This window comes from Alligator mississippiensis, chromosome 1 (assembly GCF_030867095.1).
Source record: "Alligator mississippiensis isolate rAllMis1 chromosome 1, rAllMis1, whole genome shotgun sequence".
In the NCBI taxonomy this organism is placed as follows: Eukaryota; Metazoa; Chordata; order Crocodylia; family Alligatoridae; genus Alligator; species Alligator mississippiensis.
The window spans coordinates 75517910-75544111 of NC_081824.1; the positions used below are offsets into that span (position 1 = coordinate 75517910).

Consider the following 26202-nt stretch of genomic DNA (forward strand, 5'->3'; position numbering starts at 1 on the left):
TGATAAGGGAAAGTGGACATAGTGTCCTGGACTTCAATACAGTTTTCAGAGTCACAACTGGAGAAATTTGGTTTAGCTACAATTACCATTAGGTGGATACATATTTGGTTGAATAGCCACAAAGAGTAACTCCATATAGATCAATGCTGGATTGCAGGGTGATTTCAGAGGAGTCTGTTCTGGATCCTGTATTGTTTAATATTTTTATCGGTGACTTGGATACAGAGTCAAAGTGCATACTGATCAAATTTGCAGATGACGCAGAACTGGGAGGGGCGGGTTGTAAACACTTTGAATCACGTCAAAACTTGAAGGCATCCTGATTAATTTGCTATAGACAGCAAGATGAAAGTCAACAAAAACAAATATGAGGTGCTACCCATAGGAAAAGCACCTGAGAGCGCAAATACAAAATAGAAGAGAACTGGTATGCCCATGATCATCAACCAGGTGCCATTAGATTCTTCTAAAAGTGCTACACAGTCCCTCCTGCCAGGAGGAACTGCCTCCCAACATCTCCAATCCTATCCCAAGTCCTTGCACACACGAATCCTTGTTTCTTTGCTCAGCTTCCAGGCTGCTGAGACTTCAGCTCCCAGCTGCCCTTCCCCTCTTTACAGAACTGAGCACTGGTTCTTGCACCTGCGGCTGCTCCTGCACTCTTTGCTCCCTCATTGGGCACTTTATATCCCACCCTGGAATCTCCTTTTGCCCAAGGACAACTCAGCAGCAGCTGCTACAAAGCTCCCTCTGTTTCCTTGGTATCTATGGGCTCAGCTGTACCCGGTCCAACCCAATTGCTGCCAGTGCAGTGCTGAGGTTATGCCTTTGTGCTGGGTGGCTCCATCCCCGAGCCATGCAGTGATTGACATTAAAAGAACTGCTCCTCCCAAATGCACCTGCCTTAGTGGGAGGAGCAGGATGTGATGGTTCAATGGAGCAGCCACAGGCTCTCCCCCATGGCTAGTCCCTGCACTGACAGGCTCTTGGGATCAGCAGAGCAGCAGCAGCTGGAGAAGGAGAGGTCTGTCCTTGCAGGGGAAGCCAAAGCATGTTGATAGTCTGGGGAGGCTGCTTTCTAGTGGTAGGAGTGTAGGGGCTGCATTGAAGGATCACTTTAAGCCCTGAATGGTGCTGCCCTGGCTAGTGCCAAGCACAGGGAGGAGAGGAACAGCCCTTGGTAGGATGGCAGAGGAAGGTCCCAGCAGCAGGACTCTGCTAAAAGGTGCCCTCCCCTTGCTTTAAAGCCCATGAAGAGACTGAGGGCTCCTAAGGGGCTGCAGTATATATGGCAGAAGGCAGCTTCAGGAGTCCTCCTGTGCCATCCATTCCCCTGCTGCTATTCAGCCTGCAGGGCTGGATAGGTTGAGCAGCCCAAATTTGGAATTAAACCAGTGAAACTTTCCCCTGGGGGGCAGTACAAAGCAGCAGGGTTTTTATGGCCAGAACCAGATGTTGGGTTTATCCTGGGTTTGACTGTCCCTGCATCAAAACAGGTGTAGGGACAGTCATTTACACACAAGACTTAAGTGGCAATTGACTCATGTTAGCCACAAGCGTTCAGAGGCAAAGTACCTTCACTGGTACTTAATGTGGGACAATGGGTGCCTGTCCATCTGTAAAGTCTGTTTTCTGAGAGACAAGATGAATCAAATCAGTCATCTGTTTCTAGCCAAAGACATAAGGATTATCCTGGGTCTAACTGTCCTAGCCTTGGACTCCCATCAAAACTGGCATGGGACAGTTATTTACACATGCAGCTGCAATGGCCATTAACCAGAGTGACCATAAGACAATCTGGGACATTGCCCCCTCCCCCAAAGTCAGCAACACTGCTGCAGGCACTGGCAGACATTGATGCGAAGTGGCACAGGTGCAGTCTGGTGGGGCTGCCTGGTGCACCATGCTGCTTGGCCTTCCTGCCAGACTGAGCCCCACATGCCTCCGATTCTGAGATGTTTCCTTTAATTTTAACCAACTGGCTGGGACTGGCCTTCAAAATCCGGGACTGTCCCTTCCTTTGGGACATATGGCCACTCTACCATTAACTCATAGTGCTCTGGGGAAAGTATGTCATCATGGTACTTCCCAGGGACCTCAAGCAGGACAATGGGCTTGTGCCTCTGTAGGATCCTAGGATGCAAGGCTTTGTCCCAGAAGTCCTGGGTCACCCATTTTCATCTTAACTTGGATTAAAGCTGCTGTGAACAGGAGGCCACTGGGGCTCCGACTCCAGGTCAGCAGCTCAAGCCAACAGGCCTACTGCTGTGCTGAAGATATAGTGGGCCTAGGTCCTCTACCAAAAACTACACCCCCCTTAATACGGGAGGCCACTGGTAATGCAACAACTAATAGCTTAAAAACAAGAGCAAAACAGGGAAGAGGATGAGAGTCACAAGAGGTACAGAAAGGGACCTGGAACAGAGCACACTGACCTGCACCCAGTGAACGAGCGGAGGGAGCCTGTGGAGCCAACCAGTGCAACCCTGCCCAGACACTGAGATGAAGGCAGCTGGGTTCCCCCCAGCCAATGCAACCCTCCTGGTCTGGGAGATGGGAGAGCTTGGCCACAGCTGGGAGGAGGTTGACCAGGAGATCCTGGGGCTTGGTGAGCCACATACAGGGCTTAAGCCAAGGGCACACTTGGGACTGCATCCCAAAGGGGTCAAGTCCAGACAGGGCCAGACACTGGCATGGGCAAAAGGGGAAGAAAAGGGGCCCAGAATTGGTATTTTTTTTCTATTGTTCGATTATCATCATCACCATCTCTGCTAGAAGTCTGCCCAGGGCTGCTAGGAGTCTAGATATGGTGCTGAGTGCAGGAAAACCAGGCCTTTTGATATGCCAATGGGATGGTGGGCCAAGGCCCATCACACAAAGCCATGAGGCCTCCCTTAATCATCGTAAGTGAGGGTTGGAGGGACCCGAGGAGGTGCAAGCCCCTGCTCCAAGCAGCCTGTCCCCAGCTGAATCATCCCAGCCAAGGCTTTGTCTAGCCAGGTCTTAAAAACCTCCAAGGACGGAGACTCCACCACCTCTTTAGGTACTCCGTTCCAGCGCTTCACTTCCCTCCTAGTGCCAAAGTTATTCCTGACCCACCCTGCCTGCAGCGGTACACCATAGCTCCTGGTGCTGCCCCCTGCAGGCAGGAGGCCCGCGAGGCGGAGAGGGCCCCGCTGCGTTTCGAACGGGCGGACTGAACCACCTGAGCGGCCGCAGGGGGGAGACGGGACGAGGAGGCGGGTGGTTAGACCTCTCGCAGCAGAGGCGCCTGAGCGCCGGGAACGCGGTACCTGAGAGGCGATGCTCCTCCGAAAGGAACAAGCCGCCATGGCTCCGCAGCAACACCCGCCGCTGCCGGGTGTGGAACCACCCCCTTCCCCCCACGAGGGCGGAGTCGATCCTCCCGCTCAACTGGGGAAAGGAGGGACTGGACTGTACCAGGTGTAGGTTGGGGGGATTCCGTTTCTTCGCTTCCCCTCCTTCCGGTGTTCGAACCCGCCCGCTAGGCGGGCGGGGCAGGGAATGGACGGTCCCATTGCGCGAGGGGGGAGGAGCCCTTGGGGATGAGAAAAAGCTGCCCCCTTCTACAAATGCGCATGCGCTAGCACCTCCCCAACCCCCCTCCCCTTTACTCCTTACTCCTACAGTTCGCGGGCTCCGGCTGGGGGTTGCTGTTACTGCGCGCACGTGCGGGGGCAGGGGTGGGTTAACATGAGCACGTGCTCCGTCTCCAAGGTGGGTGCCCGGGGGGAGGGGCGCTAGAGCGGAGCGGTTTGGGGCGCGCGCTGCGAGCTCGGAGCCCGGCCGGCCGCGGGCGGGGCGGAAGGCGCATGCGCGGGGGCTCGGGGTGCGAAGCCTGCCTGCGGGGTTGTGGCTGCCTCCTGTGAGGGCACCCCCGTGCCCTTGTTGCCTTGCCAACCCCCCCTTCTCCGTGCTGCATCCCCGTGTTCGCTGCCCATGTTCATTTGCATCCAGAAAGTTGAAAGAGGCTCGTGGTTAGGCCCATGCGTGGGTCCTCTGCAGCCAGGAGGGCACTGTGCCCTGGAGCCCTGTGCCATCCATGTCTGACCCTGGCTGGAGGGTATGCAGGAAACCCCTGCTCCTGGTTGGGGTCAGACTGATCCCCACATTTGGGGTCAGGAAGGAATCTTGCATCAGTCAGGTTGGGAGGGGGGCGGTGCCTTCCCTTCCGGCAGGCCTCCCTCCCAGCTGTCTCCTGGGCTCTCTCCCTCACACCAGCCTTTCATTTCTCTGCTTGTCTTTGCCCAGAGCTTCACTGGGCAATGCCCAGTATCTCTTCAGACACATTGACGGGGCAGTGGGCACCGGCTGGAGTTCTCTGCTTGGTGCCCTTCCTTGGCACCCATAGGTATTAACCAATAATATGTAGTCTTGTTCCTGGTATATCATTTTTGTCCCACATAATTAGTTGTGGAATTAGTGGCCTCCCTCTAGCTATTAAAGGATGGGAGGGGGCTTGTAGTTCCTGGTGGGCCTAGGCCTACCATCATGGCACAACACAATAGGCCTGTCTCTTGATAGTGGTAAGTAGTAGATGCTTTAGAGCAGGGGTGGCCAACCTGCTGCATGCATGCCACAAGTGGCATGGATAATCTCTGTATGTAGCACTCAACAGATGGGGTAGGGCAGGCAACACAGGAGCAGATAGGGCAGGAAGTAGAAAGCAGAGTGGGAGATTGAGCAGGGAGCACCAAGTACGGAACAAAAACAGAGCAGCAAGAGACTGAGAAGGGGAGAAGCACAGTGGCACTTGAAGAGGGTGTGGGACTAATTTGTGGCTTGCTGACCAAAAAAGGTTGGCCCCTACTGCATAAGGAGAAAGAATATGTGAATGGGACACATCTAGAGGGATCCAGTCCCTGTCTTTCTCCGAGGTCAGCCAGCTTCAAGGGGGCATTTTTACACATGCAAGCGCCTGGCGCTGCAACACTTGCAGTTGTATAAGTGGGGAAAAGTGTGTCAGTGCTGAGAAAATGGTGCTGGTGCACTTCTGAACTAAAACATACAGAAGGTGCTTTAGTTCAAAAGCATGCTGCTTACATTTTCTGTGTGCTGATGTACATTTTGCTGCTTATACAACTGCATGAGATTCAGTGCAGTGCACACCAGCTTGCATGCGCAGCAGACTTCATTTAATTGAGTCTGCTCTGAAGCAGTGGATCTCCGGTGTGTTGGAGGACAAAAAAGTATGTGTATAAATGCCCAGGGATATCAAAGGCTACATCTCTGATTGTTCTGTTCAACAGCTCCCAGTCGCCTGGTCCTCTGTGATTTTTTTCCTATGGCAACAAGTTCCACAAGTTAACTGCATGATGTGTCTTGTTTGTTTTAAACCTGCCTCTTGATAATTTGAGCAGGTACCCCCTAGTTCCTGTCTTCTGGGATTTGGTGAATAACAGTTTTCTATTCCTCTTATCCATACTCTTCATGATTTTATAGACCTTTGTCATTCCACCTCAGTCTTCTTTCTAAACTGAAGTCTTAGTGTTTTCAGTCTGTCCTTGTATACCCCCCCAATTATCTTTTATTGTCCTAAGTTAGGGGACATACAGATATATTATGTTTCACTGCTGTGAAGGATGGAAAATACAGCATAGAAATGAATAATTCTTATCCCAGTATAGGGACTGGGATAATGGAGTTACGGCAATATACTGTATATACGTTATGTGAAGTACATAAAGTTTAATATATTTATCCACTCTGTATGTAACAGTGGGGAAATAGACATGATGCTGGATATTTATATAACAAAAAATACTGTTGCACCACTGGCCCATGCTTGCACTAGTTATTAAAAGTTTAATTTTCTAAATTGCAGTCAATGCTGAATTCAAGAATATCTTAAGGTAATCAGCAGTTAGGAGAAAACATAATAATAATAAATAAATATAATAGACACCTTCCCTTTGTCTACAAATAGTATTCAGTCCAAAGTTTGGACCACCCTGCTGTGCTTCATTGCTTCATCTGTCCAAAACCTTGTCCCTTGTGTTTCATAATTTAATGCAAGTGCTTCTCTTGATCCACATGCTCTTAGTTTAAGAATCTGAGCTTTGAATTTGATCTTGGCATAGGCTTGATATAAAGTCCATTGAAGTGAATAGAAAGTCTCCTACCACAATACGTTTTTGCATCAGGTTATGAAGAGTGCAGACATGCAGCATGTTTACTGTGTAATAAATTGACTTTACTATGTAGTAAAAGTAAAGCAAATACATGATGCACAGCTCCACTGTAATATAAATCTCTTGAATACTGGGTAGTGTTACTCTGTAAAAATATGTAGTATTTTCCCTTTGCAATAAACTTATTATATGAAAAAGTCTATTTCATCCAGGGTAGCTGTCTGCCCAGTACTGGCTGTCTTTCCTACACCCTGATAGCCTGGTGTTTCAAGCTATCCACCCTTGGCAGGCATTAGGAGAGCCTGATTGTGTTGGCTCCTTACTACAGAGTAAAATATGTGGTAAAGTTCCCTTCAGAAATTATTCCATCTATACCCTCTAATGGGACAGGGGGTATAGACTTGAAGGGGACTTTGGAGGATGGTGTGGGCAGCATGGTGGGAATGGAGGGTGGGAGCTGAGGAAAAAGGGTTCTTGTATCTGGATGTGAGTATCGGTTGGGATTGATAGGAGGGTTTGCTTATATGGTGGTTTGGACAGGGAAATTGTGGTTAGAAGGAAGGGGAGAGTTAGAGTTCAAGTGTGTTGGGGTGTTTAGGGATTCCTTTCTGTATATGATTTATCATAAGCCTCTCTGAGACTTGGATAGGGAGGGATATACAATAAATAATTTCAAGGCTTTAATTGAGATAAGACTTGAAGATCAAAAAGGCCTTCTATCCTCCTCAGCCCACCAAAAATATCTGTCCCCCATAAAAACAGTTTAACAGGAGAAGATTAACATTAGATACTGTGTTTACCCAGTAAATTAGTAATAATTTTCCATTTATAGAATCTAATTATTGGAGGGGAGGGGCCAGACTTCTTGCCTCTTTCCCTCCCTGCCTGCTCCCCCACCATCCCTGTGCCTGACCCCTGCTGCCTGCTCCTCTTGCGTTGCTCTGCTCTAGCCTAGCCAGGTCTGAAGCAGCAGCAGCAGCCGCCTCTGGCCCAGAGCCAAAGCAGGAGCAGAAGGTAATCGGCATGGGAGAGGAGAGGAGGAGGCTGCATTCCCCACCTCTGTGTTCCCCACCTCTCCCCCACCATGTGGTTTCTGCTTGTGCTTCCCCACCACATGAGCCACCCTGGCCTGGGGCGGGCAGTGCTAAGTTCTGTCTTCGGCTCCAGGCCCAGGCCAGTACTCAAATCTAAGATGAGGCTTCCCTCCATGTTGATTGCGGGGGGAAAAAACTTGTCTTGGATGCAAGTAAATACAGTACTTGGTAGAGGTGCACCGATACATGGGTCCGATATTGGCTCAGTACAAATATAAAGTAAACTGTCTGTATCAGATATCGGCCTGATGGGGCCGATAAACTGCCCAGGCTGTGAGCAGCCGTGGCACAGCACTCAGGCAGCGAGGAGCAGAGTCAGCAGTGTGGAGAGCTGTGTCCAGCTGTAAGTTCGGTGTGGTGGAAGAGGAGGGGGGAAAGAACGGGTGTTGTGGGGGGGGAGGAGGGCAGATCAGTCCTCCACGCGGTGAGGGACTGGGTAGAGCCAGGAGCAGGCACTGCCCAGGTGGGGCAGAGAGGGGCCTGGAGCCATGATTTGTGTGTAGGGGGGAGGCAGCTCCCACCACTGTTTGCAACCCGGGAGTGCATGGGGTGGTGCCCCCAGATCTGCATGGGGCGGGGCAGGCTGGAACTGGGGCTGCACGGAGCTCTTCTCAGTGGGGGCTGGGCTTGGAGTGGGCACCAGTGGCTCTGGGAGGATTCTGCATCCACCCCAAATTTTGCCGCCACTCCCCTAAAAGCACTGTTGCTGCCAGCCACCCGGCGCAGCCCTGGCTCTTCCCAGCACGGGTGGAGGCGGGGCATTGAGCCAAGGCTGTGCCAGGTGGCTGGTGGCACTGGGAGTGGAGTAGTGGTGAAATTTCAGGTGGATGCAGCATCTTCCCAGCACCGCCAGCGCCTGCTCCAAGCCCAGCCCCTGTGGAGAAGAGTCCTGCACTGCCCCGGCTACAGCCTGCCCTGCCCCATGCTCTCCCAGGGTGCAAGCAGCAGCTCTGGCCTGCCCCCATGCCTGGGCAGTACCTACCCCTGCCCCCTCCCTCACCATGGGTGGCATTGATCTGCCCCACCATGCCGCTTCCCTCCCCACTCCCCTTCCACCACTCCGGACTTACCAGCTGGAGGTAGCTGTTTTGGAAATCAGATGGGTATCGGCTGATATGCCTCCTTAAATATCGGCCATCAGTACCGGCCCCAAAAATCTGTGAACTCCTAGTAATTGCATGCTGGGGGCAAATCTTTCTCTTGAGTTCAAGCCTGGCCAAATTGAGATCTAAATCCTGATGTTTTTTGTTCTCCTCCCAATTAGACAACATAAGCAGCAGTATTGAGTGGGTTTCCCTGGGGATCTGTCTAGGGTCTGGTACTGCTTAATATCTTCATTGATAATTTGAAGAATTAAATTGTGTACACCCTTAACAAATGTACAGATGACTCCAAGCTGGAGTTGCAGACACTCTGGAGGGGATGATTAGGATGCAGAATAACCTTGTTAATTTGGAAAAATGGCCTGCAATTAATCAAATGCAATTAAATAAGAACAAGCCCTTACATGCACAAATTGGGGGATGACTGGCTAAGCTGCAGCAATGCAGAAAAGGACCTGAGGGTTATAGTCGACCATAAACTGAATATAAACCAACAGTACATTCTTGTTACAAAATGAGCCAATAGCATACTGCCTTGTGTTAACAGGAGTGTTGCTTTCAAGTTTTCTTGCTAGTAGAAGTGGTTCTACTCTGGTGGTTTGGAGTATTGTGTCCAGTTTGGGACTTTTCTCATCAAGAAAGATGCAGGCAAATTAGAAAGAGTCCAGCATAGAGAAACAAAAATTATTAGAAATCTGGGAAATGTGGTTTATGAGGAAAGATAGAAAGAATTGGAATGATTTAGACTGGATAAGAGAAGACTTGAGGCAGTGATAGATTTGGTAATCCTTTCTGCATGTGAACACTGTTAAGAGGATGATTATGGGACAAGAAATAAAGGCTGTATATTGCAACGCAGGAACTTTAGATTGGATATTAGAAATAACTTTTTCACTGGCTCCTAGTCTGGAGCCAGGGCAGAGCCGTGATCCCCTGCTTGCGTGCCCTGGCCCACAGCGTGCAGGCTACAGATCGTGGCTCTGTCCTGGCTCCGGAGCAAGCTGCCCCCATCCCAAGTTCCCAGCGGCTCCAGAGCAGCCCCCTGAGTTGCTCTGCCGTGCGTGCTGCCGAAGGTGCTGAGGCTGGTCTCCATTGCAATCCCAGCCTGAGCTTTCCCACACAGGTGTGGCTGGGATCTCCATGGAGACTGGCACAAGTCATGCAGACAGGGGTGGCTGAGAAATGGAGTCCCCAGCTGACTGGATCCGGCCTGTGGGCCAGACTTTGCCCGTCCCTGGCATAACAGCTCAAAATAAAGTCTTACTCTTGTATATAAACTAGGTGAAAGAAAAACAAACTTGGTCAATGGGAAGAATGAAGGCCTTGATGTGCATTAACCAACTTGGGCTCTGAGCATTTGGGGCGGTGTTCCTGTGAGGGCCCTCGGCAATGCCATAGGCTCCCAAGCTGCAGGCAGGCAGGGTACCTCTTACCCAGCCTGAGCAGGGTGCCAGGGCCTGAGCACCGATTGCCCAGGGCCTGTTGTGTGGAGCCAGGTGGTTGGGCAGGGCTGCATCCACCTAGTGTTCCCCATGGCGCCAGCCGAGGCTGGAGCTGAAGCTGCCGGGCCCAAGCACAGCTCACCCAGAACCTGTCATGCAGGTGGGCAGGGCTGCTTTCACTTGGCGACCCCCATGGCACCAGCAAATGCCAGAGCCACAGCCCACACCATCTGCCCGCAGGCTGGGTAGAATCAGTTGGCAGGCCAGGTACATCCACGGGCCCTATTTTGCCTACCCCTGCTATATAATGTAGTATAGGTAGACATTAAATATACCCACACGCTGGGAATGCCAGCACGTAAAAGTGATATCGCCTGGTCTGTAAATTATGCACCCAGCAGTTACAATGCTCCCACCTCTGTTGTAACCCAGTGTTTAAGTATCTCCTAAACTGTTTATTGTATCCACTGATAAAATACATTTTATGTGTACCCCATGCTGCTGTCTGTTTTATGTGGCTTACATTAATATGGGTTGTGAGCCGTGCCACTGTTTTTGTGATCGACAGAATACAATTTAGGCTGCTCTGCCTTTTTTTTACCCCCTTATTTACATCCATACCTCCCAAAAACAAAACAAAATTTCTATTTAGAGCAAATTAATGAAATGGGGAGGTGGGTAGAAATAAAACTGACATGCATCTGACTTAAGCACCAGCTTTATTGTTGCAGATAAAGCTCTTATTTATTATCCAAATCAAGCTTGGCACTTCCTTTTACTCCCATGGAGTGCTGCTTCAGTGTCTTTCATTGGACTAATATCAGTGATAAAAAATTAAATAAAATAATGTTTGCTGTCACTACACACGTCATTTTAAATCTCTCCTGTGTTTCTGTTTCTTCTGTGACTGAAAGTTTAGATCTGGGGTAAGATTAGGGTTACAACACTGGCAATATATAGCTGTAGGAATTGTAGCCACAATTTTCAAAAGCAAAACAATATTGAAGAATATTTTAAAAGTTTTAATAAAATACAGCAAACTCTGTTTTTACTTCCTGTTCTAAACTTTTGTACAGGATTTCTGTGGCAATATTAATTGCTTCATACCAGAGATGGCTACATTTCCATGTTGGAACACATGACCCCTGTGTAATAGTTTCTCTTAATTTGTGAAGTGCTTTTGGATCCTTCAGTATAAATTATTATTGCCATCATTAAAGGAAAAGAAAACACTTTCATCTGTTTTAAAATTTAATTCATAATGTTGGAGGTACCCTCCAGAAATGGATGTAGGCTTGTAGGTTGCAGTAGGATTGTAGTGAAAAGTTTGAGGGAGTCGCTAGTTTGTGGCATCTGTCTCCTGTGGTAATTCTCCTTTCCAGTTAAGCTCTGTGGTTTTTACTAGACTGGCAGATGTAGGAGAATCCCCATTGAACTGCTCAGTGTCGTATCAACGTGCTTTGATCGGGGTTAGAGAACACAATGGTAACAATGTCAATGGACAGTTCATACTAATGCTTTCATGGTTGGTAGCACTGGTAGGGTTAGATGAGGGGCATTGCCTGGCTGGGAGAGTTTTCCTAAAATGTACAGGGGAATTGTTGCTTTGCCTGTGTTGCACATCACTTTTAAAGATGCTTGTATCTAGTTTTGCTTCTTTCATTGCTATGATGGGATGTTACGGTGTTTCACTTTGGGCCTCCTTCAATTTAATGGATTGTACTTACCCACTTTTATTCCATTCCAGAATTGTTAGTATGAATTTAATTTCCTTATTTTTCAGCGTTCTTCTGTTTATTTTTAAATGCACTGTGTCTGATTATGTATTTTGATACCCTGCTTCTTTCTTTTTAGAAACTGTAATCATGTTTTACCACAGTTAGGTACTTATATATTTTTAAGCTCTCTTTATATAAACTGTGAAACCATGTGTGTTATTTTGAGATTCTTCTTCCATCCTTTGAAAAAACAGTTGGTATCCCACGTTATAGTTAGAAGTACATGCTTTCTCAAAGTAAAATACTTCCTTTCTCATTCCACATGTTTTGAAGCAACACAAATTAGGTCCTTATAAATTTAAATTTATCTTTTCATCCTGTTGCATACACATGCTGCTTCACTCTGATCCCTTCAGATTGTGTAAGGTAAAAAAACAACAACTGAAGTTTGTCTTAGAGGGGAAAAAATCCAGGTGCTGCAGAAAATGGTTGCTGGTAAATTCATTTGGAGGTATTTTTGCTTCTAAGTCATTACCTCGTGTAGGATTCCTGCATGTTTTAAAAGACATTGAGCTTCAAAAAATGCTATATTTTTTTTCAGATGTGGTATAAAGTAATAGGTCCTGACTACTTTAGGTTAGAGTAGGAGTGCCACCCCTGTTACCCTGGTCCTTTTCCAGTTTAACTAAATAAAGTCTTTCATTTCCTCTGTCATTTTAGGTATAGGTGAGGAGGTATAGCATTTCTCAATTTCTTACTTTCTCTCCTGAGTTAGTGTGTAATTGTGCTGTGTCATATTAGAGCTGCTGTACAGTTCACTCAGGATACGGTCATGAGTCCATGACAGATAAATGTAAAGGGTTTCTACAGTTTGGCAGTTTTTAGATTGGTGAGATGGGTGTTGTAGATATTCTCAGAGCAGATGTTATTGCATCCGAGGACTTGGCTACAGACTACAGCTTTCCTGGTCTGTATTGTGTTTTTGTATATGGTTGTTTGTAGGGTGTCAATTTTATGTTGAGAGTGGTAGATACAAAGTTGATGTTGGTTTAAGAATATTCCAGAAACTACTTGATGGAAGGAACTTATGGTCGAAGCTGTAATGGCAGGCAATGAGGGAATCCAGATGTTTAGTCTGATGATGAAATAGCTAATAACTTTATGATGAACAACTAGGGATTTATAAGTAGTAATGGAAAACTGTTGTATCCATTGGCAGTGACCAAAGCATGGCCCCAAAAGAGAGTGCACACTACTTTCTATTTGCTTTCCATGCTGTGCGCTCTTTCCAGCTGTCTGATTCATTTGCAGTATTGTTTTATTAAGTGTTATTATATTAGTGTTGCTTATATTTTTATTTACTGTTAAAGTTACATACTTCAGCAAACAAAATACATCTTCTAAAATTGAAATTTCTCTTGAAGAGATTTCAGATGTAGATTGCAGGACATAAAACTAGAAGAAATCGCTTGGATCATGAACTCTCGATTCCCCTGCTATTACAAGCAACCACTGTCTTACAATTAGTTTTATTAGTTTATCATACTCCATATTAAAACTAATTAGATTATTCGCCCCTCCATGTGATAATGATTTTAATAACTAAAAAAAAAATACATATTTATTCTGATATTTAATTTCCTCAGCTATCCACTGAGGTGAAAAAAACCCTATTTATTTCTATCTTTTGTGTCCGCAAACCAATTACATAGGGTTGTCCATTTCTGTCTTAGTTTAAGTCTTAGTTTTATTTTGCATCATATTCCTTTGATTTGTATTAAATATAATTATTAACTTACTATTTGGTCTCAGTATACTTAGGCTCGTTTCTGAAATATTATTTAGATTGAGGGTTTTTTTGGTTTTATTTCTGGTGACAACACACTGGTGGGTAGATAGGTTGAAAATCCAGTGGAAAGATTAAAAAATCCATCCCAGGCCTGGGAGCTGGTACTTTAGAATGAGGAAAGAACAATTTGGACATTGTTTCCCTAGGTTTCTAGTTTGAAAAAAGAGATGGAAAGGGCAACATGGAGAAGTCAGTTGATCTGAAAACAAAGAAACTGAATAACCTTAAGAAATTGCCAATTGAGCCCCAGGAATCTTGGTCAGAGGGTCACTCACTTTGAACATTTTTCTTGTTACTCCCTAGGGCTGCTTTGTTTTTAAGCCAAAGTCCAAGAAGAGGAGGATAGCTTCAACAGGTGAGTACGTTTTGGTATTTGTTGCTATGCTTCAGAAAGGCTCTGCTGACCCTAAACTTTCAATTTAGATTGAAATTTGTAATGTCCATGTAAAGATTAATTTACTTGCCAGTGCTGACATCGTATTATTGAACTGTTGTTTCCTCAGCAGCACTCTGACAACTATGAAATTCTCTCATCTTGGGAAATGAAATCAGAGTAGCCACTCTTCTTTATAGACATTTTTTTCTCAGGAAAGCTTTTCTCTATAGTATGAAAAAAGCGAAAATTGTTTACTGATTTGGTTTTTTTATTAAGTCAGTAGACAAGACCCAGTATACCAAGACCCAGCCTTGGACCTAGGGACTTGGCCCAGGCAAACAGAGCCACTCATCCTGGCCCTCCTACTTTTTGATCACCCAGATTCATCCAGGATAGCCTGAAGTCTGCAAAAGGGCATAATACTCTGCCCACTTCATATCACCAGAGTGGCCCGCTGGGGTCAGCTGACCCTCCACTTCGTCTGTATATATCCCTGGGCAACAGAGCTGAACCTGATCCAAGACCACTTTGCTGTTCCCTGTGGCTTGCTGCTTGACTCGGCTGTCTGCTTGGTCTCCTGGCTTCTTGACCCAATTCACTTCTAGACCCTGCTCTCAGATTGACCTCCTGGCTTCCTGACCCAGTTTGTCCTTGGATTCTGCTCATCCATTATGACCCTAGTCAGCACCTTCATCCATGAGTGGCCCTAGATTCAGCTGCCCATGTCCTGGCGTGTCAGTTTGCCTGGACGGCCCATATTCTGGCATCACAGTTTGTCTGGATTTGCATCGTCAGTGAAGAGGGTTCAGCATAGAACCCAGCCTCTTGGTTGTACCCTCAGACCTGCCTGCTTTGGATGCCACAGGTCAAGGAGACATCCAGATTGGACAGCACTGGATGAATCAGCTTGCCTCCACCCAACAGGTCCTGGAAGCGTGGGTATAGCAGCTGCTGTCCAAGAACCAGTCCCTCCAGACCCAGGTGGCGTATCGCCATCTGAATAGCTAGGGCTGGTGTGAGGAGGTGCCGTGGCTACAGGAGGAGATTGCTGAGCCTGTCCCACAGAGTTCTATTTCTCTTCTACATGAAAAGTACAGTGGACACAGGTGCTCCAAGGATTTTTTAATCCAGTGCTGCCTTTTGTTCCTAGCCCTGGAATCTACTTCAGGGGTCAGACAAAGGTAAGCCTGGTCATAAGCCTTCTGACAGGATGTACTGAATTGGGCCTTACTGCTGATGGAGCATGACAACCTAGCCCTCCAGGACTGGAAGCCATTCCTTCAAGAATTATTTGTTAAGTTTGATGACCCCCACCAGGCCCAGACAGCAGAATCTGAACCTTTGCAAGGGAGAGGGTATTGACACCACCTGTATATCCCTTTTCTACTGCTACAAGGCAGATGTACTGGAACAAGGCAGCCCAGCTTTACTGATTCCAGTGCAGTCTGTGGCAAGAAATAAAAGATGAGCTTCCACAAGTGGAACTGCCCACAGGTTTTGATGCCTTTGTGGACCTGGCAATCTAAATTGAATCTCCAGGCTTGGAGGGAAGAAAAAAGGTACTCACTACCCCCTCCAGTTCCCCATCTCACTACTGCTACTCCCAAACCCACGCACATTGATGGGGACACCATTGCTTTACCCCAAATGAACGGAAGCAATGCCGCACAATCTTTGTTTCTCTATTGTAGGGCCCTAGGACACCAATTTGCCAGCTGCCCCAAGAGAGGGGGCATGGGAAAAGTAACTAGTCCAGGCTTAGTGAGGGTGGCTGATTAGTTTCACTACAGACTTCTTTCACTCGCTCAATAACAGAAACCTGCAGCAAGTCTGATCTAACCCTCAAAACCCTCAGTTACAGCTGTACATCCACCTCTAGGTCCTGGGACAAATCAGTTTCATCAATGAAACCATGACCTAGGCCCTATGAATGCCACTACAGTGGCAGTCCAAGCTAGAGACCTTCAAAACTACAAATTGCTCCCCTCTTGCCTCCAGCCCTACAGAGTGGGAGACCATCACCATGGAAGTGAGTGTTGATCAGCACTGCAAGAGGCTATGTTTTGGGGCAGTCCATTCCCTGCCTTACCCCTTGATTGTAGGGTTCCCCTGGTTTGCCCACCATGACCCCTGATTGGATGGAAAGCCTGAGAAGAAGTTCACTCCAGTTCCATTTACTGCCAGCAACACTGCTGGAAACCTGGGAGAGTTGCCCAACCCTACAATTCAGTCAGGGGTCCCAATGACTTCTGCCCTCCCCTGAGGTTGTACCCCATCTGCCCTGAAAATACTAGGACTACACTGATGTATTTGAAAAAAAAAGATCATGGAGATCCTCCCCCCACACAAGTATTATGATTGCCTCATCAGCCTACAGCCTGGGGCAAAGATCCCAATGGGGCACTTCTGCACCTTGTCAGAGCCAGAACTTGCTGCGCTCTGAGAATACTGGCAGGTAAACCAGAGGTTCATAAGAAAGTCTTGTCTCCCCCACTGGGACTCTCATCCTGTTCATCAAGAAGGATGGGGATGCTTCATCTCTGTGTAAATTATTGTGTTCTAAACTGGATCACCATCCATAATCAGTACCACTTACCTCTCATCCCAGAACTTCTCCGTTGCCTAGAAACCATCCACATATTCACCAGACTTGGGCCTCTAGAGAGTATATAACTTAGCACAAATTGGGGCTGGCAATGAATGGAAAACCATCTTCTGGACATGGTACAGGCACTTTGAGTATTTAGTTACGGCCTTTGGACTCGCCAACACCCCAGCCACATTCCAGCCCTTCATTAACAATGTGCTGCAGGACTACTTGGACCAATTTGTTTTCCCTTACCTGGTCAGCATACTAATCTTCTCAGATGACCCTGACCCACACCTATCACATGTCTGGGCAGTGCTGAAGAGACTGTGCCAACATAGTCTTTTGGCAAAATTGTTTGCCAAAACTCCACTGAGTTTCTTGGTTTTATTTTGTACCCAGAAGGATTAAAAATGGATCCCTGGGAAGTTCAGGCCACCTGAGAGTGAAAGGCTCCCTGGAACGTCAAGGAATTCTGAAGATTCCTGGGGTTTTCTAACTTCTACTGGCAATTCATCACCAGCTTTGCCCAAGTGGATGCCTCCAGCACTACAATAGGCACCGTGTCCTTACAGTTGGCAGGGTCCAGAACAGGCCCTGCACTCCTGTACTTTCCTTTCCTGCAAGCTGACTCTGACAGAACAAAATTATAAGATGCTGGACTGGGGACTCTTGGCTATCCGCAGCTCTGAGGGAGTGGCAACATTATCTTGAAGTGGTGCACTGCAAGGTGCAAATTCTTACTGACCGCAAGAACCTTCAGTACTTCCGAAAGGCAAAAAGCAGTTAGAGGCAACTTTGGGCGCTCTTCTTGTCTTGATTTAACATCCATATAATTTACCAGCTTGGGTCTAGAAATGGGAAGGCAGATAGCATCTCTGGAAGGTCAGGTATGATGGATTTGTCATGAGAGCCCCTAATCAGAAGCCTTGTAACTTCATTGGCTCCATGTTGCTAAAATATCTGCTCTTCATGCCACCACCCGAAAGGAAATATAGCAGATCATCTTCACTCAAGAGCCATGCCAGGTTTAGAATGGGGTCATATTTACCTGAGTTAGGATCTGTCTGCCCCTGGGTCTAGCTAGTCTTAACTGTCCTTCACCTAAGCCATGACCTGTTAGCAGGTCATCCTGGATAAGGATACCACCTTATCTCCCAGTACTTTTGGTGGCCATGGTGGTGCAGGCCTTCATCCATTCTTGTTTTTGGTCATACCAAGGGGCCCCCCTCAGAACCTTTTTGAACTTCTCCAACCCTCCCCACCCCACCCACCCACCTCGTCCATGGTCTGCAATTTCCCTGGACTTCATCAAAAGGTGTCAGTCTTGAATGGTTGTTCTGTGATTCTAACCATAATGGATCAACTCACAAAAATGACCTACTTGATTCCACCCACGGGCCTTTCCTCAGCAAAAGATGCAGTCTGTGGTATACCTCCGTAGCCTTCCAGATTGCATTGTATCAGAGCACGTGGTTAAAGTTTATTTCTTGGTTCTGGTCTGAAGTCCTCCACGGGAGTCAGCACCCACGTCTCACTGGGCTACCATCCGAGACACATGGCGAGGCTGAAAGGACCAGTCAAGTCTTAGAACAATACCTTTGCTGTTACTTGTTTTCAGCAGGATGATTGGGTCTTACTTCTGATGCTCGGAGAATTTGCATACAACGACTCCGAATATGCCTTAGCAGAACTAAGCCTGTTCTTTGCAAACTGTGGGTTCCAGCTCTAGTTTCATCCCATCTTATCTACGGACTCCGACAACCCTGCAGCTATGAAATGACTCTGTCACATTTATAAAGTCCAGGAGGAGTTGAAGCAACACCTGCAAAGGACAAAAGAGGCCTGTTAGTGGCAGGCAGACCAGCACCACCAGCCAGGGCCTGCCTACTGTGTAGGGGAGAAAGTGTGCCTGTCGACTAAACACCTCTGCATGGACCAGCCATCATGGAAACTGGATCACCACTTTCTCAGGGCCTTCCGCCAAATGCACCTGCTAGCCTTTGAACCTACAACTCCTCTAGACACTAAAGATTCACCAAGTACTATATTCCACGTGTTGCTATTCAAGCCACACATAGAGAATTCTTCTCTCCACTACCCAAACTCCATCATCCCCTGGTACAATTGAGGGACAGGAGGAATACATAGTCCATCAGATTTTAGAGGCTAAGAGGAGACAGAGGAGTTGCACTCCTTGATAGACTGGGAGGGATGTGGACCTAAAGATCGTGTGTGGGAACCAGCAGAAAATGTCCACACCCTTGACTTACTAAAAAATTCCATAGGGACTACCCAGAGAAGACAGGGCCATTGGCCCTCCAGAGCCTCTGTTGCTGGGGCTTGGGGAGGTGATGTCAGGCTGCAGCCTTGAACCTGGAGCTACTCATCCTGGCCTGCCACCCTGTGGTTGATTGAGGATAGTCTGAAGCCTCCAGTAGAGCCTAACCTACTGCCCGCTACTTGTCACTGGAGTTGGCCAGCTGACTCTGCACTTCCCCTTATAAACTCCTGAGCAGGAATAAGAAGTGTCCAGGAAACAGGGATCAAGCTGACCCAAGACCACCCTGTTGTTCCCTCCACCTTTCTCCTGGGCTCTGCTCTCTGCTTGATCTCCTGGCTTCTTGACTTGACTTGCTCTTAGTCCCCATTCACTGCCTGGCTTCCCAACCCAATTTGTCCTCAGATTCTGCTCACCCATAATGACTGTGGTTGTCGCCTCAATCCCTGAGTGGCCTTATACCCAGATTTTAGAGGGAAGCCTTTATTTTGTTCCTCAAGTTCCTTTCTACTGTTTCTCACATTTCTACTATTTGGACAACATTTCACTCTCTTTGTATCATCTGTAAAGAACTAGACAGGATAACTCCCTTTGGATATGTGAATGGTGCTGCTCAGTTAGTTGTGTTGAGAGTTGCTCAAGGGACATCTTGTCCCTGCTCCCAGGTTAAGCGTGCTGCTTTGGCAGCACTCCTAGTCCCTGCTAGTCTCAGAGCTGTCAAAAGCTGTGACAGTTTGAATGAAGGAGAAGAGTGCAAAAACAAAATTGAGTCAGATTTTAAACCTCTTTGGAAATCATTGCAGACTTTTTCATCACCAGAGGGAGTTACTTTAACACCTGCTTTAAAATCAATCCAAAATGATTTTTCCCCCAGAGCTGATGTGTCTCTAGTTCAGGGAGTTGAAGACAGGGAAGTTTAACCCAGTTTTCTATCGTTACAACACAATTTTAAATAACTAAGCCAATGAGGGGGTCTTATCATGTAACAATTAAACCACTGTAGAATTTTGCCTCTTACTGAAAACTGCTTCATCTGGATAGTATTAATCTTGCTAAAACAGATGTTGCTCCAGTTGTGATAACATTTTCTTTGGAGATAGTTCAGTCAATTAATGTCTTTAGCATCCTCTCACAAGCAAGTGCCACGAGTAACGAGGCAGTTATCATCTGGCATCAATTTTTCTGGACCAACCTGTCATCTGGATATCTGACTCCAGACTCCCAAAGCAAGTCTTATTCTCCCAGCTTAGTCAAGAGGAGTGCTCAAGAGGAGGGCAGAGAAAGTGCTTCAAGGACATCGTCAAGGACAACTTGAAAAAATGCAACATAACATCAGCTCAAGGGAGATTATTGCCCAGGACCACACCAAATGGAGGAAGAGTCCACTGTGAAGATCTCAGTACTTTGAAACCTTACAATGACAACAGGAGATGAATATGCAGGAGCAGCAGAAACACTGTGTTGCAGAACAAATCAAGAATCTAAAGCCACCCACTCCATGTGGAAATGTGTCCGAGCTGCAACAGTCTGTTGATCCTGAATCTGCCTCATCAGCCATCTTCAGACCACAGATAAGGCAGCCATGGAAGATAATCATCCTTGATTGCTAAAGGAGGAGTCCAGTCAATATTTAATACTCATAAATAAAAACTAATTTTGTTATTTTAAACAATTACTGGTTTACAGTAATCTCTTTAGAACTTTTTTTTCAGGAGAGAGAAGAGGGGTCCAATATAGCATCATGCTACTTAACATTCAGATTATGTTACATACCTAGTTATTTACTGCTTTTCCCCAAGGAGGTGGCACTCAGATTAACCAGATGCTGTTTAACTCTTTAATTTTGTACCCTGAAGAACTAAATCTGGGAGCCATGAAATAAGCACATCAACTCTCCATCTTTTAATTGCCATTGCTAAAAATATTGGCCAGCCACTGTCTTTCAATACTCCTGTCCTCTTGTTCTCAGGGCCAGGTTTTTAAAAGTATATCTGCATGTGAAGATGCAAATATGTATTTAATGAACCTATGTATCTAACTCCCATTAGGAATTAAAACGCTTGTAGGTACTGAACTGCATCTTTAGGCAGTTAAATACCTTTTAGAAAAATGGCCTGGTGTCCAAAATACTGCTTGTGTTTGCCTTTTAGCCAGCCATGGAGGAATTGGACTCTAGCTATGCATTTCCTGCTTGTACACAAACCAGAATGCATGAATGCGGGCAGAAGAAACAGGCAGTTTTCATGCACATATTTCTAGCTTTTGCAAGGTGGAGGTTCCTCTGAAATCCCATTAATTTTAGTTAGACTTGATGGTACTCTGACCTCCTAGCACAGGCCTTTGCGCACATCCATGTAAACTTGAAAAGTATACTTCAAAGCATAAACATAGACTCAAAAGTAAAAACAAAAAACAAAAAACCCCCAAAAAACAAAAAAACCCCAGAAATGGCATTTTGTTATGATGACAGGCACATAATGGCTTTACTTGCTTTTAGTTAATATTGTTAATGAAAGTAGACCTGCAAAATCAATGGATGTTAAAGTCTGTACTGCATTTAAGTAGTTTCTTAATGTAGATAAAGAATCAGGCCTCTAGGGTAGTCTTTCATTATTGCTTATAGCGCTGTGAAAGACATGTGGCTTGTAAGGTAAGGTAATATCTTGGAGAAAAGTGCTTGAAGTCTGAAACCTGGCCTCTCTATTCCTCCCAGCTACGTAAGTTAGTTCAATAAAAGATTGCCTCTCCTCAATAATCTTGTTTCTCTCATATCCTTGGACCATCACAGGTACATCAACACTACTGTTTACAGCACTATCATGTTTGCAGAAAGATTTCAGGTGTTCACTGAATTCCTTTCTAGAGATTAGACCACAGCTGATAGCACAGAAACTGATTGTTAGAGAGACCTACACTTTTTTTCATAGTCTTCATAGGCAGAAAATTTAATTATAGCATACAGTCCAGCATTATAATGACAGGTAACTGAATTGTTTATTTAATCTTCAGCCGTTGTACACATCTAGGTAGTATTGGCAGTCCTCAAAAAGCTACATTCATGTTAAATGCATTTGCAAGAGTTAAAGGGTAATAACCAATCCTGCATGCACCTGTTAAAAAATGGAAGCTGAGATTGAGTAAGATTCTGGTTGTTGTGGATTTTTTTAATTTAAAAAAAATCTTTGTTTTCCACTGAGTTACCTATTTCTCCTAGCTTTGATTGTCTTTTTTTGTTGTAGACTGTGTATAGAGGTTTTTTATTGACTAGATTTCTGGAGTAGCATGGCATCTAGAAAGCTGAGCAAAATTTTTAGCAGAGAATAGGGTTTTTAGCAGGTAAAAGGGTTTGATATTTAAGTACTTGTGTAGCTTTTGGGGTCCTTCTAGCAACAGCTGCTACCTACTCCCTTTACTTTTTCTACCAGAGATGCAAGCAGATAAAATGATTTGTCATCTTATCTGAATGAATGAGGATGAATATTCCCTTTTCTGTCGGCTGCAGCAGCCTTTGTGTAATTTTCTTTTGTGGGCAGGGGGAGAAGGAGAGGCAGGTTTTTTAATAAACCTTTTATAATTTCCTTTATTCTGCCTTTGCAGCTGACTATTTTAATGACAGTAAAAATGATTCAGAAGACAGTGGGCTACGATTTGCTACGTGCGAATCATTATGGAAGCAGATCAAATCTGAAACAGAGGTAGGTCTTACTACATATTACTAAAGAACAGCATTACCTTTTCAGTCAGTTGTCTCTCCCCTAAGGTGATTTTCTTTACCTGCTGAAAACAGTGATATTGTGAGGAAGGAGGAGGGCCAGAAATGAAAAGTGCGAGTGAAACCCCCATGTGCTACAAAATAGAGGTGCACTGATACGTCGGTCCGGTATCGAATCAGCACAGATATAAAGAAAATTGTCCGTATTGGAAATCAGCCTCATATTGCTGATAATTTGGCCAATAAATGGCCCGTGCGTGTGTGCAGCTGCAGTGCAGCACATAGGCGGTGAGGAGCACTGCCGGGAAGCTTGGATTGCTGCATGCAGCTGGTAAGTCTGGTGTGGTGAAAGAGGAGCAGGAAGGGGGAAGGGGAGTTGTGTGGGGGGTGCAGATCAAGGTCCCCACACTGAGGGAGGAGTGGGGCAGGGACAAGCACTGCCCAGCCAGGGTGGGGCGGGTGTAAGATGAAGCCGCGGCTCCTCGGAGGGGGCAGGTGGCTCTTGCCATTGTGTGCTGCTCGTCTAGCACTCTCCTGCTTGTCCGGTGGCTCCCACCGCTGCTCTCCCCCCCCCCCGGTGCTTTCTGAATGAACTGTGGCTCTGTCCCGCGCCCACCCCACCCTGGCTGGGCAGCGCTTGCCCCAGCCCCACTCCTCCCTCATGATGGGGACCTTGATTTTTTTCCCTCCCACATCCCCCACCCCATGCCCCTTCCACCACACCAGACTTACCAGCTGCATGCAGCTCTCAAAGCTGCTGGGCTGGTATCAGAAATTAGATCAGTATCTGCTAATATGCCTCCTTAAATCTCTACTGGTGCACCCGTACTACATAAATAAAAAATCTGTTGGTTCGCTGTTCCCAGCTACACGCAGGCGTGTTGGTACTTCAGGTTTTGGTGCTTCAGTCTTGGTAGTCAAGAACTCAGGTTTAAAAACAGATTTGCATTTGAGCAAACCCCAGACTGACAAGCCTTTTGTCCCACATTATGTACCTGTGAACTGTCCAAATTAACACTTTGCCTAGGAACAATCCCAGTGAGTTAATTGCCATTTAAGCCTAGTTTGCAAATGACTATGCCCTATTATATCCCGGTCTAATCAGAGTCACATAAAGGGTACTACAGACATTTGGGGAGGTTATACCAATTTAAAAATGGCCACCCAATCTGAAGTAAGTCAGTATATAGGGTCCGTGGATAGGGGATCGGGGGGCAAGCAGGGTCTGCGGGAGGCATTGGGGGGCAAGTGGGGGCTGCAGGGGGGCTTGCAATCAGGGAGACAAGTGAGGTCTGCAGGTGGGGGAGGTTGATGGGGACCAGGGGGGTTTATTGGAATCAGGAGGGTTTGGCAGTATGGGGTGGGGGGGTGGTAAGCGGGGTCTGCAGGGGAACCGGGGGTAAGTAAGTTTGCAGGAGGCATTGGGGGGGGGGGGGCTAGTGGGGTCTACAGAGGGGTTTGTAGGGACCAGGAGGGTTGGCATGGGGGGGCGGGCATGCAGGGTCTCTGGGGGGATTGGAGAGACTGGGGGGGGGGGAGGTGCAGGGGGATTTGGTGAGATTGTGGGGGGCAGCAGGGTCCACAGGTGAGCTTGGGGGTGAAAGGGGACTATTTTTAGCCCCCTGATGCCCCTTACCTCCCAGACCAACCCCCTGTCCCAGGTCCTGCCAGCCCGTTCCCCCCCCCCCCTTTACTTCAACTCCTGGCATTGGGAGCAGCTTGCTGGATGAGGGATTTGGGTGGGGGTGAGGAGCTGAGGGGCTAAAAATAGTTTGGTGCCTGGTGGGGAAAGATAGGAAAAGCATAGCCCTGGGGCTGGGCCAGCGGCTGAGCTTCCCCACACCAGGGCTGCACTAAGAACTGTATAAAAGCTCAGTTAGATTGATCTCCCCGTACCTGATCAAAGTTAGACTAGCTCAGAGATACAGTTAAGTTAAATCAGGTCAGCCATTTTGAGATTGATCTAACCTTCTTGAATTTCTGTACAATTCACACTTACATGGACCTAACTAGAGATCTAATGTAGGGTCTGCACTGGGGCAAACTAAGTTAGATCAGGTGGCCATTTTTAATGCGATCTAACCTTCCTGAGCATCTGCATGTACCCTACACTGGTTGTCTCCTTTTAGCCTTCAGCATCCCCTCCACCTGTAAATTTCTGCCTTATTCATGTTCCTGTTTGTTGTATGCTGGTGCAGTGCCACTGTCTGGCTCTAAACCTGCTGTGTGCTTTCTAGCCCACAGTACATTTTAGGATGCTCTAAATTTAATTTTTTGTAGAGTTTAGAGGAGCCCAAGATCCACTGTAGACAGCTGGCCCTAGGGGTGGGCGGCATGGTCAAGCCGGGTGCCCCACACACACACATGCCCTGCCCTGGCTCACTGCTCGTGCCAGGTGGGAGCTATTGAGGGACTTTGGTGGCAGCTAATCCCAGGGATTGAACAGCAGAGCCTGCCTTCCTTCCTCTCCCCCACCCGCTACACCCAGAGCTGATTGGAGCTGGCTGGCCAGGGCAGCAGGATAAAAAAACCCTTGGGCAGCAGCTTGACTGCCAAGGAGCAGGTCATTGAGGGGCGAGTCAGAGGCAAGGTGGCAGTACTCGGTGAGAAGGTGGCACGGCTGGGTGGCCCTGGCTTGCATGTCAAGGGCTTCACCATCACCAATCTACTGGGGCTGGAGGATGCGCTGCAGACCCCTCCTCCATCCCCCCCGGCCACTGGCACTAGCACCGAGGGCAAGGGTACAGGTGCCTCAGCGCTGGGTAGGAGCACCCTGCTGTAGGGGCTTGGCTTGTGCAAGCAGCCCTGCCTGCCCCTCCTGCTGCCCCATGCTGAGCCCCTGCTGCTCTTGGGCCCTGCTGCTTGGCATCAGGCTAGCACCTTGGATGAGTGGACGTGCTGCCTTGCAATAGCCCGCAGGGCCCCCTGCCACCCACAGCCACTGGGGCACATGTGCTTCTCATGCACATCCTCCCCACACAAACAAACACCCTCTTCCCACACACACCCCATGCCTTTCCTCACACACAGCAGCAGTGACTAGGGGAGAGGCATTTGGGGAGGTGGGGAGGCAAGAGGTACTGATATAGAAGTTTTTCCAGGGTGCAGTTTTCCCTAAGGCTGTCTGATTGTAGATTGGAGGAGACGCAATTGAAGGGAAGATGCTAGATAATACAGTTAAAAGCTTAACCTGATGAACAGTTATAAACAGTATGAATGGACTTGTCTACATGTGGGGATTTGGTTTGCACTGAGCTGTGGTGCAGTACTTGTGTATTAGATGAGTGTTTTCTCAACCCGTGGTCGCAACCCAAAAGTGAGTCACAAGAATATATGAAAGGGTCACGAACAAACTTTAAAAATGGATCAGCAAACTTTAAAAATGGATTCTCCTTTAAAGGAGAAAAACGTGGGAAACTGTGGTTTTTTCCCTTGCAGACTGGCAGAGTTCCAGACTCACCGGGGCTGCTTGGGGTCCCCCATGCCTCACACCCTCCCTCTGCCTCACACACTGGGGGTGGGGGGCAGTGGGTCGGGAGCGAGGGGCACTGGGTCAGGACTGGCCATCGATGTTTACAAATGGGTCCTAGTACAAAAAAGGTTGAGAACCACTACATTAGATGGCATGCTCTAATCATGTCCATACAGCCAGCTGGTTCATATCACTTGGGATTGAAAGAGTGCACTGCTGAATGCACACAGTGGTTTGTGGAGATGCATTTGACATTTCACTCTTGGACAGCTTCAGCTTTGAAAGTTAGTTACCAGCCTTAGCAGTGGTTGTGGCAGCAAAGCCAACAGCTGGGCTAGGAGGACAATGGGGAGGAGCTGCTTCCTTGGGGAACTTTTTGGGTTGACTTCATGTCATAGTGTTGTGCCTCAGTTTGT

The 26202-nt window shown here is 47.3% G+C and overlaps 2 protein-coding genes across 4 annotated transcripts in view; one reads left to right on the forward strand and one right to left on the reverse strand.

The window, feature by feature from the left end:
• RARS2 (arginyl-tRNA synthetase 2, mitochondrial) overlaps positions 1-3416 on the reverse strand; it is a 64989-nt gene extending 61573 nt beyond the window's left edge. The window contains exon 1 of one of the 2 annotated variants that reach the window (XM_006264073.4): positions 3294-3414. In XM_006264073.4, coding sequence (XP_006264135.1) covers positions 3294-3332 — 39 coding nt within the window. In that variant the 5' untranslated portion in view covers positions 3333-3414. Of the gene's footprint in view, positions 1-3293 lie in introns of both variants that reach the window. The other variant, XM_059731874.1, reaches the window with a different exon arrangement.
• A 194-nt stretch (positions 3417-3610) lies between these two features.
• Positions 3611-26202, forward strand: part of ORC3 (origin recognition complex subunit 3) — an 89230-nt gene continuing 66638 nt past the window's right edge. For both annotated transcript variants that reach the window (XM_014600579.3, XM_006264071.4), the window contains exons 1-3: positions 3611-3738; positions 13662-13713; positions 22200-22297. In XM_014600579.3, the coding sequence (XP_014456065.1) occupies positions 3715-3738; positions 13662-13713; positions 22200-22297 (174 nt within the window). In that variant the 5' untranslated portion in view covers positions 3611-3714. The remainder of the gene's footprint in view (positions 3739-13661; positions 13714-22199; positions 22298-26202) is intronic.